The sequence below is a fragment of the Aedes aegypti genome, chromosome 2 (assembly GCF_002204515.2).
Source record: "Aedes aegypti strain LVP_AGWG chromosome 2, AaegL5.0 Primary Assembly, whole genome shotgun sequence".
Lineage (NCBI taxonomy): Eukaryota > Metazoa > Arthropoda > Insecta > Diptera > Culicidae > Aedes > Aedes aegypti.
The window spans coordinates 342581257-342596839 of NC_035108.1; the positions used below are offsets into that span (position 1 = coordinate 342581257).

The 15583-nt window shown below is 42.9% G+C and overlaps 2 protein-coding genes across 2 annotated transcripts in view; both read left to right on the forward strand.

Moving 5' to 3' along the window:
- The first annotated feature begins 386 nt into the window (after window positions 1–386).
- Window positions 387–2252, forward strand: LOC110675205 (putative histone deacetylase complex subunit cti6). Its single transcript, XM_021839619.1, has 3 exons — window positions 387–916; window positions 972–2158; window positions 2214–2252. The coding sequence occupies exons 2-3, from the start codon at window positions 1187–1189 to the stop codon at window positions 2250–2252; spliced, it is 1011 nt and encodes a 336-aa protein (XP_021695311.1). The 5' UTR covers window positions 387–916; window positions 972–1186.
- Window positions 2253–11670: 9418 nt separating this feature from the next.
- The window catches only part of LOC5579210 (protein naked cuticle homolog), a 279114-nt gene continuing 275201 nt past the window's right edge, over window positions 11671–15583 (forward strand). The window contains exon 1 of the mRNA XM_021846141.1: window positions 11671–13615. Coding sequence (XP_021701833.1) covers window positions 13552–13615 — 64 coding nt within the window. The 5' untranslated portion in view covers window positions 11671–13551. The remainder of the gene's footprint in view (window positions 13616–15583) is intronic.

Genomic DNA, 15583 nt, shown 5'->3' on the forward strand with positions numbered 1-15583 from the left:
TTCTTCAATGTGCATAATTCAGTGCCTCTATTTATACAGGGTCAATAACGGCGCCGGCCACGTCCTTGCAGTCAGGTGGGATTGGGGGATGGAATGTTAGTGTGTAACCTTTGCTATTTGGAGACCGTGTTTGCCTCTGCATCTCCACAAAGGTTACTGGGAGGGATGTTTGTTAATGGGAAGGGTCGTTGGGTCACAGGATTCACTTTGATAAGCGATTAGACCATGATAAATAATGATTTGTGAGATATATACATGCTTATTTGTAAATATAATATTTTCATTTGATATGAACAATTTCTATGTAGTGGAAAATTATGCCGACACTTTAGGTGACGAACCATTCAAAGTTTGTTGAACAAATACCTAAATGTAACTGTTGCGACCCCTCGGTGCTACAGCGCTCTTTCGACATGTATACAAGCCGCGCCCATTGTGAGGACGAGGCGTGCGCCCATGGAGCGCAGATATGCAGGGTATGGCAGTGACAAGATAGCTGAGAAGCAATATCAACATTGTATTATAATAGAGGATGAATTGGAAAGTCATTGTCGATCTAGCCAGATTGTGCTCATGCAGTGTAAATCAAATATTAATCATTCAGTTAAATATTGTAGTTTATTATGCTAATTAGCTTAATCTATAGATATCACAGTATGTATGGGTGTTTATCTTAAAATTACATTTATTACTATCTAAGTATTCCTTCTTCAGATTTCGTGCTTTAAACTACATATAAACCTAACCCTAAATAGCTGTTGAAGTAACTCGAGCTAAAGGTAAAATAATTGAATTGGCATAAATATCTTGAAATTCATTAAAGCAATAATTTAGACCTCAAAGCGCCAGTGAAGACCGCGAACATAAGGCTTCAACAAACAGAATTGTCGTAAACGCGAGAGAGATTTGACTAAACGTAAGTTTTTATAATTAAGTTAAATTGTGGATTAAAGCTTATTAAACTATTGCAGGATATTAAAACTCCACCAAAATAAAGGTTGTTTTGAAATCTCGGAATTTCTGTTTTCTCTCTGCTGCGGAAGACAACAATTTTTAATATCGTTTACGGTGGTGCTAACGAGGTCTTGCCGAAGCCGACGTTGGTTAGCTGCTGCGATTACAGCCGTTTATCGGAATCTTCGTGCTGAATTCTTTACGTAGAGCACGGCCTTCTTCTGGCAAGAAGATGTCCGAGATGAACGTGAAAACAGCAGGTAAGGCAGGTGAAACGTCTAACGGTAAATCAGGAGATCAAATCTCCAAAAATACCGAAATCCCCCCATCTCACCCCTCTTGCTCATACAGTAAATCTCCCCTTGATAACCAAGACCCAAAGACCGTAATCACGTACGAACCGAATAGTTGTCGTACCTGTAACAAGGCCGATAACAGCCTCATGGTCCAGTGTGACTCGTGTGATGATTGGCATCATTTTGACTGTGTAGGAGTGACCAGAGAGGTCGAACAAAATAGCTGGAATTGCTGTAGATGCGTAACCGCGGCGGCGTACCAGAAGAAGTCGAACCCGAAGTTGGAAACCCTGAAGTCACGGAAGCCCAAGAAAGTCAGCACGAAGACGAAGGAGAAGAAACCGTGCAAATCGGCCAAGCACTCCGTGGACAAGAAAAAGGCGCAGAAGGTGGACAAGGTGACTACGAGTGGTAGGCAGCGGAGTAAGGTAATTGAGCAGGAATTTGGTACGACGAGGACCAACAAAATACCGGAGGTCTCTTCGAAATCAGGAAAGGATAAACCAGTAGCTGGAACAAAGGACGCCAAATCAATTATGTCGACGTCATCAAGAAGGTCGGAGCGGATGGTGTTAGAAGTGCAGCTGAAGAAACTTGAAGCAGAGCAAACCCTCATGGAAGAAGAGATGAAGAGGAAGCGAGAGTTGTTGGAGAGGAAATTCAGTTTGCTGGAGGAAATAGCCGAAGTTGCATCGAACCGAAGTGTACGTTCCTGCGTAGCTGATGACCAGCAAGATCCAGCGGAAAAGGTGTCATCGTGGTTACAGGACCAAGAAACGGACGAAAGTTCACGGTCAGACGATTCAAGATCAACATCCGATACAAGTGAGGATTCGAGCGTTGATGACGAGACGAGCGAGGAAGAATCATCCACTGGACTCCCGGAAGATGACAGCGACGAGAGTGAAGTACCATTCAAGCCTTGCAAGCAATCAACGCCGAAAGGTTCCTGTCGTCCAAAAGCAACATCGGTGGTCCAGAGCAAATCATGTCCTGCACTAGTGGCACTCTCACCGGAACAAATAGCTGCCCGGCAAGTTGTTCCACGAGATTTACCGAAATTTAGCGGAAACCCGGAGGAGTGGCCGATGTTCTTGTCAACCTATGAGAGCACAACGAGGATGTGCGGTTATAGAGATGAAGAAAATATGATTCGGTTACGGAACTGTCTGAAAGACGATGCTCTCAACACTGTCCGAAGTTTTCTCATGCTTCCTTCGACGGTACCAAAGGCAATCAGTGCTCTGAAGTTACGATTCGGTCAGCCTCAAGCTATCATCAATACGTTACGAGCAAAGGTACTGGGAATGTCACCGATCAAAGCGGATGCGATGGACAAGCTGATTGAACATGCGTTGGCAGTACAGAACTTGTGTAGCACAATAGATGCCTGCGGGAGAAAGGAGTACAAGCGAGACGTTACCTTGCTCAATGAGCTTGTTGGTAAGCTGCCACCTTCTCTCAAACTTGATTGGGCGAGGCATCAAAGGAAGTTGAACAAGGTAAGCTTGTTCGCTTACAGCAAATGGATCTATTCCGTGGCGGAGGATGCTTGTTTGGTTTGTGGCACTCAGTCTACTGAACAGCAAGCTCACAGCAAACCAAAAAACAAAGCGTTCTTGAATACACATTCTAACTTCTCAACTTCAGATGTTCCAAGACAGAAACCTTCGGAATACCAGTGCTATAAACCGGAAAAGAAGATTACCGAAGCCGCTTCTACCAAATGTTGCGCGGTTTGTAAGGGAGGATGCAGGAATGCTGGAAAATGTCCGCGGTTTTTAGAACTTTCCTATGAGGCGAGGTGGGCTACTGTTCGTGAACTTCGCATATGCCGCCGGTGTCTCAGGCAACACAGCGGAAAATGTGATGCTAAGCCATGTGGAAAGAATAATTGCACTTTCAAGCATCATGAACTGTTGCATAAAGACTTGGCAGTTGCTTCTGGGCCCAGCAACGGTACAAGACGACCTTTGCAAGAAGAAACGAACGTGAACACTCATTTGTCGAGCTCCGGGGTAAGAATGTTCCGTTATCTTCCGGTTACGTTGTTCGGAATCAAGAAACAGATTGATTGCTATGCATTTCTGGATGACGGTTCGGAACTGACATTGATTGATCAAGACTTAGCAAAGGATTTAGAAGTGTCGGGTAAGTCAGCGCCACTTTGTCTGAAATGGACTGGCGGGACTCATCGGTTTGAAGCGGAATCCCTAAGCGTTGATGTTGCGATAAGTGGACAATCTGGAAAGAAATTTCTGCTCAATGATGTTCGCACAGTTGGAGACTTGCAGTTGCCGGCTCAGACTCTCGATGTGGATATGCTGAGAGAGCATTTCCCATATCTTCGCAACCTCCCGGTACAATCCTATCAGGACGTCCGACCCCGAATCCTGATCGGGGTGAAACATGCCAAGGTAGCACTCGTCCGAAACAGTCGTGAAGGCAAGGAGGGCGAACCAATTGCCGTTAAAACCCTACTAGGATGGACAATATACGGTAGTTGCAACCGTCCAGAGTCGAAGAATGTGGTATTTCGAACCTATCACATCTGCGAGTGTAATCTGCGTTCCGATGAAGGACTGCATGACGCAGTGAAGAAATTCTTCAGCCTCGAAGCTCTAGGTATATCGAAACCAGAGAAGAACTGTGTATCAAGTGAAAACGAACGTGCTCAAACTATGTTGCAGGCATTGACACGCTTCGATGGTGACCGATACGAAACTGGGCTATTATGGCGCTACGAGAAGATTCGATTGCCGGATAATAAGCCGATGGCATTACAGCGGTTCAGCTGCTTAGAGAAGCGAATGGAACGGGATCCTGAGTTGGCGAGTACATTACATGAAAAGATTGCTGACTATTTGGCTAAGGGTTATATTCGTAAATTGACTACCGAGGAACTTGAGGAAAAACAACAACGAGTCTGGTATCTTCCAGTCTTCCCTGTGGTTAATCAGAATAAACCTGGAAAGGTGCGTATTGTCTGGGACGCTGCAGCGGCCTTTCACGGTGTGTCGCTGAACTCAGCGTTACTGACAGGACCAGATGAGCTGACATCCCTACCAGCTGTACTGTGTCAGTTTAGAAAATACCGAATCGGAATATGCGGAGATATCCGCGAAATGTTCCACCAGGTTCGAATACGACCGGTGGACCAACACTGCCAACGATTTCTTTGGAGGGGAACCGCAGATCAGGAACCGGACACATACGTTATGAACGTCATGACATTCGGCGCTTGCTGCTCTCCGAGTACAGCTCAGTTCGTTAAGAACCACAATGCAGAAAGGTTTAAACAACAATATCCAGCAGCTACCGACGCAATAGTAAAGAAACATTATGTAGATGATATGTTGGCGAGTGAGGAGACAGAGGAAGCTGCTATTGAACTGGCAAAAGCCGTGCGGTTTGTTCACGCGGAAGGAGGATTTGAGATAAGGAACTGGATATCGAATTCGCCTCGTGTTCTAGCAGAATTGCGAAGGAATGACGAACGAACTGCGCAGAAGAATCTGGACTTGACAGCGGAGTTGGAGACAGAGAAAGTCTTAGGAATGTGGTGGAACACAGCAAACGACTGTTTCACGTTCAAGGTTTCCTGGACACGTTTTGATGAAGCTCTGCTCGAAGGAACACGTCGTCCTACAAAGAATGAAGTACTCCGAGTTCTGATGACAGTTTTCGACCCTTTAGGTCTAATATCAAACTATCTGATGCACCTTAAAATCGTTCTACAGGAAGTCTGGCGCTCTGGAGTTCAATGGGGACAGCTGATCCAAGACAAACAATTTGAAGCGTGGAAAGCTTGGGTCAAACTACTTCCTTTACTGGAACAAGTTAGTTTACCGCGTTGCTATCGTAAGGTAACATCGGCCGGCTCAGCAACGGAAATACAAGCACACATTTTCGTGGACGCCAGCGAGAATGGTATGGCTGCAGCTGTTTATCTTCGTTTTGAAGAAGCAGGCCAAATAGAGTGCATGTTGATGTGTGCCAAGACTCGCGTCGCCCCTCTTAAATATCTCTCTATTCCACGACTGGAGCTTACAGCCGCTGTAATCGGAACGAGGCTGATCAACAGCATGATGCCAGAGCTGGCGTTGCCGATATCCAAACGTTTCTTTTGGTCGGACTCTAGAAATGTCCTATGTTGGCTACAGTCTGACCATCGCAGATACAGCCCATACGTAGCCGTGCGGATAAGCGAAATTTTGGATTCAACGGAAGAGTGGGAATGGAGATGGGTTCCATCCAAACTCAACGTGGCGGACGATGGAACTAAGTGGCAGCGGAGACCGGATCTGAGTGAAACCAGCAGATGGTTTAGAGGTCCGGAATATCTGTGGCAGCCCCCGGAATTCTGGCCTCCACCGTCATATAAAGATAGCACTACAGAGGAAGAACTACGACCCAGTGCTCTCTTCCATTGCCATGCATCAGAACCACTGATTCCAGCAAGCCACTTTTCAAGCTGGAAACGCCTCTTGCGAGTGACATGCTATGTAAAACGCTTCGTAACCAATTGTCAACGTCTTGTGAAGAAGAATGGCATGATTACGGGGCCATTTTCTAGTGACGAGCTACAGCAAGCAGAGATCCATCAATACCGAGCTGCACAATACGACGTCTACGCCGATGAAATAGAACTCCTCAAGTCGAACAGCAACCATAATCAACAGTGCCAGCAAATATTGAAGAGTAGTGTCATCTACAAGCTCAGTCCTTTTTTAGATGCAAATAATGTGCTAAGGATGAAAGGGAGAGTTGACGCCTGCGAATTTCTGCTGGACGATGCAAAGAACCCGATCATCTTGCCACGAGATCATCCTCTCACACGACTAGTGATCATATACTATCACGAAAAATTCCATCATCGAAATCAAAGAACCGTTTTGAACGAGGTACGACAACGCTTCTGCATCGCTCGCTTGCGAGTAGCTCTCAAGAAAGTTAGAAGCAATTGTCAACGATGCAAAAATCGAGATGCGATTCCAAAGCCACCGGAGATGGCAGACCTTCCCCCAGCCAGATTGGCTGCCTATACTCGTCCGTTCTCTCATGTAGGGGTCGACTATTTCGGTCCCATTGAGGTCACATTGGGAAGAAGGGTTGAGAAGAGGTGGGGGGTCTTACTAACCTGCCTTACTGTTCGGGCCGTACATTTGGAGATTGCCCACTCATTGAGCACTAACTCGTGCATTATGGCACTCCGAAACTTCGTCGTTCGACGAGGTACTCCGGTGTCGTTCTATAGCGACAGAGGCACGAATTTTATTGGAGCAGATCGTGAGTTACGCGAAGCACTTAAAACCGTAGACCAAGAGATGATTATGAAGGAGTTCACCAGCCCACAAACGGCTTGGCATTTCAATCCCCCTGCCTCGCCGCACATGGGTGGTAGCTGGGAGCGATTGATTCAAAGTGTGAAAAGAAATCTGGGAGAAATCGTGGGAAACAGACGTCCTAATGACGAGGAGCTAAGAAATGCGCTGGTAGAAGTGGAAGGAGTGTTGAATGCACGGCCGCTAACAGATGTACCGGTCGATGATGAATCTGCGCCAGCCCTGACACCCAATCATTTTTTGCTTGGGTCGTCTGACGGTGCTAAACCGTTGACGCTCTGTAGCGACAACCTTGTGGTTAGACGGCACGGACACGAGCTGTCCCAAGTTATGGCCAATCGTTTCTGGAAACGATGGCTACAAGAGTACCTTCCAGAAATCACAAGACGTACTAAGTGGCATCAGAAGGTAAAAGCGATTGAAGTCGGCGATATAGTGGTAATTACCGATCCGGAACATCCCAGGAACTGCTGGCCGAAAGGTCGGGTAATAGGAACAACCAATCGAGACGGACAAGTGCGTAGAGCAACGATTCAAACGATGAAGGGGATCTACGAGAGACCTGCCGTTAAGATAGCGGTTCTCGACGTCAAGAGCGAAGTTGAGTAAGCCGATCCTGATGTCGGCATACTGGGGGGGACTGTTGCGACCCCTCGGTGCTACAGCGCTCTTTCGACATGTATACAAGCCGCGCCCATTGTGAGGACGAGGCGTGCGCCCATGGAGCGCAGATATGCAGGGTATGGCAGTGACAAGATAGCTGAGAAGCAATATCAACATTGTATTATAATAGAGGATGAATTGGAAAGTCATTGTCGATCTAGCCAGATTGTGCTCATGCAGTGTAAATCAAATATTAATCATTCAGTTAAATATTGTAGTTTATTATGCTAATTAGCTTAATCTATAGATATCACAGTATGTATGGGTGTTTATCTTAAAATTACATTTATTACTATCTAAGTATTCCTTCTTCAGATTTCGTGCTTTAAACTACATATAAACCTAACCCTAAATAGCTGTTGAAGTAACTCGAGCTAAAGGTAAAATAATTGAATTGGCATAAATATCTTGAAATTCATTAAAGCAATAATTTAGACCTCAAAGCGCCAGTGAAGACCGCGAACATAAGGCTTCAACAAACAGAATTGTCGTAAACGCGAGAGAGATTTGACTAAACGTAAGTTTTTATAATTAAGTTAAATTGTGGATTAAAGCTTATTAAACTATTGCAGGATATTAAAACTCCACCAAAATAAAGGTTGTTTTGAAATCTCGGAATTTCTGTTTTCTCTCTGCTGCGGAAGACAACAGTAACATTCCTACAGCTGTCAGGACGAAAGCATGTGTTATTATATTTTACTTATTTGAAAAGAAACAAAAAACTTGATTGGTTGGAACATCATAGAACACTCTTATTCTTATGCCGACACTTACAGTGGCGAACCATCCAAAGTTTGTTGAATAAAGTGAACTTTTCGCAAGTCTACACTTGTAGTGTCGAACCATTCAAAGTTTTTTTTTAATTACAAAAATAAAGGTAAAAAGGGGTGTTCTGAAAATAAAAAAAATGTGAAACATAAATAATTCATGAATCAGAGTTTGTGTCGACACTCACAGTGACGAACAATTCATAGTTTGTTGAAAATTCATATTTACGTCCCACAATTGTAACGATTAAATGTGCAGTCATACATATTTTATAGATTAGAAATAGTAGCATGAAACGAGCTCACCAATTGATCCTTTATCCTTCACTGTGCAGCCACAATCCACTCTCAGCCGTTTGCTCGGCTATATAAAAGCACTCAGAAAAAAAAAGGCGCGCGACCCGAAAAGGAAAAAAAACTTAGCTTTCTTGACGCACTGCCCAGCAGCAAGCGTCAAGGTCAAAGGATCAAAAAGAACTAACCGATCACGCCACTTTTTCACTTACTAGACCGACGCGCGACATGTTTGATCCTGCCCTCGTCGCTGGTCCCCGTAGGAGCTAGCGTCAAGGTCGAAAGATCAAACAGAACTAACCGATCGCGGCACTTTTCACTTACTCTCCCACCGGCACACTTCGTTTTTTTTCTTCCGCGAAACGCAAATCGGACACAATGGATCCGGATTCCACCGCTCGCCCACAAGGAGCATGCAACAAATTCAACGGATCCAACACTACTCCCACCCTTCATAAGAAAACAACGTAGGTGGCAATACAAAAACAAAGTTTCTGAATAGATTTTATATTTTTGCTGCTCAACATGAATTGAAAGCTTTCGTTTAACTTACTTACAGTAATCAAAGGTCGTTTGATTAATGAAATCACAGCATTTTTCCTTAGGGTGGCGAAAACTGGTACACCTCTCTTACTAAGAAAATTTAGTTTGTGTTGAAAAATGGCTAGAAAATTTATGGTATTCTGTTCTGTTAAATACCGATAAATATTTTTAGTACATAGTTGTCAATACACTCCGAATAACTACGACTTCAGGATTACATTTTCAACCATTTTAAACTATATTGATATTTTTCATGGTGTATTTAAAATAACTTTGAAATGTATGAATGATATCTTACAAAATGTGTATTTTTTGTAATATGAAATGGTCGGTGTTCAGACAGACTAGACTAGATTACCGGGTACCCCCGTTGTTTTGACCACTTTTAATCTGAACACTTTTTAATCTGTACCCCGTTGATTTGCACATCGTTCAGATTAAAAATGGTTCAAACGGCATATGGTTCATGGAACGGAGTAAAGTTAAATGAAACGCTGTGGAACGGAATGCAGAATCAAAACAAAACAGCCAAAGGGGTAACCAGAATCACGGTTTTAGGGTGACCAGATGTTCAAACTAAAAATGAACCCCGATGGTTTGCATGAGGTACCGTTCAAATTAGCGGGGGTGCACGGTATTTTTTTTGAGTTTTAAGGATACGTTAAGAACTCTATCGGTTCTTAATATTCCGATGCTATGTTGTTATAGATGTATCATCAAGTAGATAAGTTTCATTATTATAGCGAATAATGTAAATATTTTGATATTTTGAATGCCTGGGGTACGATTTCCGGTAACTATTAAAAATACTTGGTCCAGTCTGTCTGAATACGTTTTCCAAAAATTCATAATCATTACAATTATACTCAATTGAACTCCGAATGCATATAAGTCGACCCAAACTCGACTTTTCATGTTATCTCAAGTTTGCATTACTTTTAAGTTCATTTCAGTTCGTTTTGAAGTTGACCGTTTTGTATAAAAAAAACAGCGAATGCGTACTTTACTCTGTCCAGTAAACTAATTTCTCGATTATATCATTGCTGATTTTTTTACTTTATTATATCACGCTTGATTTTAGCATAGATATCAATTCGATTTACATTTTACATTAAACGATAACCCTCAAGGAATCTATATTTTGCTGCTGGACCAATTTCTTATCAGCTTCCCATTTGATTCACCAGATTTCTGTTTTGTTTTGACAGATTTCAATGAAAATCTGCTGCCTTTTCTAGCAGAGGAAACTGTTATTCAGCTTCAAATGTTACCCAGGTACTGAACTGTATATGAGCACAGTTTATTTTAATTATGATAAATTTAAAGTTTGTGTTTATAGTGTAGTTTCATGCATTAAAAATGTTTATATATGTTAAAAATTGCTGATTTTCCTAAACCATACTAAACACATATAGTAGTCTAGAGCAGTTACAAACTTTTAATTTTAAACATGGTAATAGTCTCAAATTTCAAGCGGATTAGACATCCGCGGATCAGATATCCTCGATGCAGATTTCGTCATCGAAAATTATATGAGGAGCAGAACAAATTGGGTACTTCCATGATTCACATCGGCATAGGGTTTTTTTTTCTCGGCTGAATTGTCTGATACTTTGAAATAAGATGCGGTTCAGTACGACGCATATTGTGGCCAAATATGAGCACTTCTTTTTCTTCTTCTTCTTCTTCTTCTTTCTGGCGTAACGTCCCCACTGGGACAAAGCCTGCTTCTCAGCTTAGTGTTCTTATGAGCACTTCCACAGTTATTAACTGAGAGCTTACTTTACCAATGACCATTTTTGCATGTGAATATCGTGTGGCAGGTACGAAGATACTCTTTGCCCTGGGAAGTCGAGAAAATTTCCAACCCGAAAAGATCCTCGACCGGTGGGATTCGAACCAACGACCCTCAGCCTGGTCTTGCTGAATAGCTGCGCGTTTACCACATTGCCGAATCCAAAATGCTAAGAACAGGATCCTGCTCCCTGAATTTGTTCATTTTGATGACACATTCGGTTTCATATGAGATATTTAAATGTTCTACAGTTAATTGTATTTATTTATTCAATATTACCGTCATGCGGGGTGTCATTGGGCCATAAGGCTGACTTTGGGCCAAGTTTTTTACAGCAAACTAAAACCAGAATAATGAAAACAATGTGGCAAGCTTCAAGAATACGTTATATATAGCCACTAGATGGTCATGGATTAGTTTTTTGACTCCCTTACTAGCCGTGAGATGCACCAAAAAGGGCGGTCAAAGTCACCCCCTAGGCCCAATGTCACCCCGCACAGCGGTACTGTTAGTTTTATTGAACCATCACTTACACGAGTGCTTAGTTTCACCAAAGGGTCATTCATTTAATATTTTGAAGATAATTTTCAGCAAAAAAAAAACCTTTCATAGGAATGTTTTGCCTATGAGCTCGTGAAGTTACTTATATTTTGGCTATATATATATATATTTGTTGGAATTGAAAATATCTTGAAAACTAGGCATAAAGAAACAGTGAACAATCATCAATTTCATCTGAAATTATGATAGGTCATTAGTCAAAATATCTTCTTTATTCAACTCATTTCATCAAGGCTCAAGGGTAAATCAAGCTTAACGGAGCCATATTTTTGGTCTAAAATGATTCATTTCTCAAACAATAGCCAGGACACGGGACCGAAAACTTTTGTATCAAGTGGCCACATGGCAGCATACCACAACCCAGTCAGTACCCTACTATTCGAATCCGAACTGTACTCAATCGTCGTCGTCGTCGTAAGGTAGTGGAGTCTCTATCCGCGACGACGGCTCGCTCTGGACCGTCAGTACCATTTCAACTACCCACTTGTTCGGATGGAACAACGACGGAATCTGCTCGAGCGGGAACCGGAGATATACACAGAGAAACACACTGATAGAGAGACAGAGGCAGAGAGAGCGCGCGTGTGTAGATATTGAAGACATTATATCCCATGGGGATTGTGCAGGCCAAGGAATAATACAAAATAGGAAAATATATGTTGGGCCGTTTGTTTGTCCTGTTCGTTGTACTCGTCTAGGTATGCAAGGGACAGGCAGTTGTAGTTTCAAGGATGATGGATTGCTGAAGGGACTAAGCTTCAGGATAGCACACCGTTCGTAGTCGGAGTACAGTGATTTCAAGGACTGTTTTCGGGGGAATCCATGTTGATGGTGTTGCCGTGGTTGATAAATGTGAACATCGGTGGACTGTTTTGGAACTGTGAAATCATTGAACGACTCGAAAAGTTCTGAATTGTGGATGGTGGTGGACGCAGATATAGGTAGTCCCAAGTTATGAACTACGATCTACGGATTTGAGCGCGGTGGAGTTTTGTATGGAAATTGACAGCTACGTGAACTCTCGACGTTTGCATACATCCAGAGCATATTTTCGTACAACGGGGGCCTCGGTGAGAGCGTGTGTGTTTACGAAAACCCCTCAAGTTCGTGTGTAACGTGGAAAGACCGAAGAAGACGTCGATGTTGTTGTTGTGCCGTGTCGGTAGAGCGTAGCGAGCGAGCGAAGACTATCATCATCATCGAGGGCAAAGGAGGACGACACGGCCGAAAACTGAATTGAAGAAGGCTGGTATGGTGGCGGAGGCAACACAAACAAAAAGTTGTAAAAATTTCTCTGAATTAACAATACACAAGGGGTGAAGGCGGGTCCGTTGTATGTGCGCGACCTGCAAGAGTGGTGTGGCGACGAAACAGGGAAGAATAATATTTGTCGGTGTGGCTTTTTTGTCGGTGCCTGTGTGGTGGATAAGGAGGCAAAATATTCCACTTTTTTGTGTCTTCTCTCGAGCGCGAGATCGTAGATTTTTTTTTTGGATCGTCGACTGAATGCCTGCTTGCGTGTTTTTCGGCAACGGACGGCGCAAAGACGGAGAATTCTTCGCGTAGACAGCTATCCACCCGCGCGCGCGTTTCCATTTCCGCACGTCGCATTCTCCGCGGTTTCGATTGGAACCAATAACACACTGCTATAGCTGAAGTCTTGGGCTAGCTCTGAACACAACACTCGCTCCGTTGCTAGAGGCAGGCGAGTGCGGGACGTTTGTAGTAGAATCTGTAGAATCTGTAGAATCTGAAACGATACGCACAGAAGAGGGTTTTCCGTGCTCTCCATTCCCATTCTACGACGGATTCATGCTGCCGTTGTTGTCCAATATCAAGGTACCTCTAACGAAGATACGGGAAAGAAGAATCGGTGGAAAAGGCGAGAAAATAGAGAAAGAAAAGCAATCGTCGGTGGTGTGCTAAAGAGAAGTTTCAACCCCAAGAAGAAGAAAACGGGCAAGAAGCGAAACGAAGCGCAAGATCGTGTGTTTTGATCAAAAAATGTCGGTGAAAAGCTGTGTGGAAATATGGCAGTAGAGTGAAAATTGAATAGTGTGGATACATTTCTCGCCTCCGAAGAAAACCGGGTATCGGGGCACAAGAAGAAAACGCAACGCAATGAATGCGCGACCGAGTGCGGCAATGTTTTTGAAGACGATGTCCAAGGTGGTGGTGATCGTTGCCCGTTAGGATCGGAGAGGAGGTTCAGAAGATCCTCCAAAGGCGAGAAACGCGCTTAAGGTTGCGTTGGGTTGATAATAACACCGTTTCGGAACAAGTGACCAAGACAGCACGGGAAAGGTGGCTTGGTATTGCAAACCGTACCAAACATGGCGGGGAATATTGTTAAATGGTGGAAGCACAAGATTCTGGGCGGATACAAACAGTTCACAGGTAGGTTTAGATCCCAATTAGGGTGGTAGGGTCTGTATGTAAGGCTTAAAACCTTTCTAATAATTTTGAAAACGAAACAATACGTCTCTTGAACATTCTCAACACTCATAAACGGATAACTTCTCTCCAATATCAGTTATGAATTTCGGCTATCAGTATGCATCTACTGATAAGAGAATCGACTTGGGAAGATGAACTCATTTATTACGAAGTTTAGTGTAGCAGAGTGTTGGAATAGTTATGAGATAATCTAAAAAGCTCTGCAGGAATAATTCAAGAAAAATCTAAAGAAATGCACAGAGGCTTCTCTTTTTTTTAAACCAAATTGAGAATCTTGGTTGCAATACTTTTGGCAGACTATCAGAAATTTTGGACGAGGAATTCTAGAAGGATTTGAAAGATGCCTTTGTGATGGTGTCGGGGTGGACAGATGCAAATTTTGAAGTTTTGGCTCTCCTATGCTTAAGCGATTAATTATAATAAAAAGCATTCTACCAAAGTTTGAAGTTATTTGAAAGAAATATGGTTGTACATACGCAATGTATGGTTTATATGGAAATCACTGCGTTATAATATTCTATGAAAAAACTCATCTAAAGCGACTTCTCAGCTACAACTTTGGTCAAGGGGGTGGTTGTAGGATTGTTATTATCATTCGTAGGCGCATAAAACATCAACTTTTTTCGTCATTTGAAACCAAAGTTTTCGAAATTTTAAGTGTTTCTGTTGAAAAACAGCTTGGTAAATATTTTTTCATAGCTGCCTATTTTAATGCACTGGACAGCCAGTCAATTTGCTTCAAACTTACTTGCGGAAATTGACTCGCAATAAGTCATGTTTTTGTCATTGGTGACTTAAATGCAAAACATAGCTCATGGAATAATTCGCAATGCAATTCGAACGGCATAGTTTTATTTGAGAGTACTCTTCAGGATATTTCCCAATTCAATACCTTGATAGCAATACTTGTTTTTCCTCTTCTAGGAACCCTTCTACGATTGATTTGCTCCTAATCTCTGGACTCTAGTCACCTTTTTAAACAACGGGTTACTCACGACGCTATTAATAATTATGAAGTAGGCTTGCATTTTCCATGCTTAACCAACTGCTCGACAGGCAACAATGGACCGATGCACGCGTTCACTATTTGACGTTTGAGCGGTGCCGTGTTATTTATGTGACCATGGCAACGAGTGAACTCGGCACCGCTCAAACGTCAAATTGGTGAACACGTGCATAGGTCCATGGACCAATGCACGAGTTCACTAATTTGACGTTTGAGCGGTGCCGAATTCACTCGTTGCCATGGTCTCATAAATAACACGGCACCGCTCAAACGTCAAATAGTGAACGCGTGCATCGGTCCATTGTTGCCTGTCGAGCAGTTGGTTAAGCATGGAAAATGCAAGCCTACTTCATAATTATTAATAGCGTCGTGAGTAACCCGTTGTCTAAAAAGGTGACTAGAGTCCAGAGATTAGGAGCAAATCAATCGTAGAAGGGTTCCTAGAAGAGGAAAAACAAGTATTGCTATCAACAGGTGAATTCGTGTACAGGTCCATTGGTCCATGGACTCGAGTTCACTAATCTGACGTTTGAGCGGTGCCAAATTCATTCTTTGCTATGGTCACGTAAATAACACGGCACCACTCAAACGCCAAATAGTGAACTAGTGCATCGGGCCATGGTGCTCCTGGCGGTAGGAATAGATCAAAGTTATCCAGGCTACTATGTTCTACTGCAAAAAGCAATGTTGCTCTGAAAGTAATTGAACGATCATCTCACCATGATCTACACTATCAATGATAACAAAATATTCAGAATTTCTATCAAAATATGGTCTTTGACAAAGTTGTAGCTGGTAACAATCCAATTGAGAAGAGATAAGGAACTTTTCCATAGAATATTATAACGAAGAGTTACCAGACTGAAGGCAAAGGGTTGGTCTTTCCAAGGACCGAAGACAAA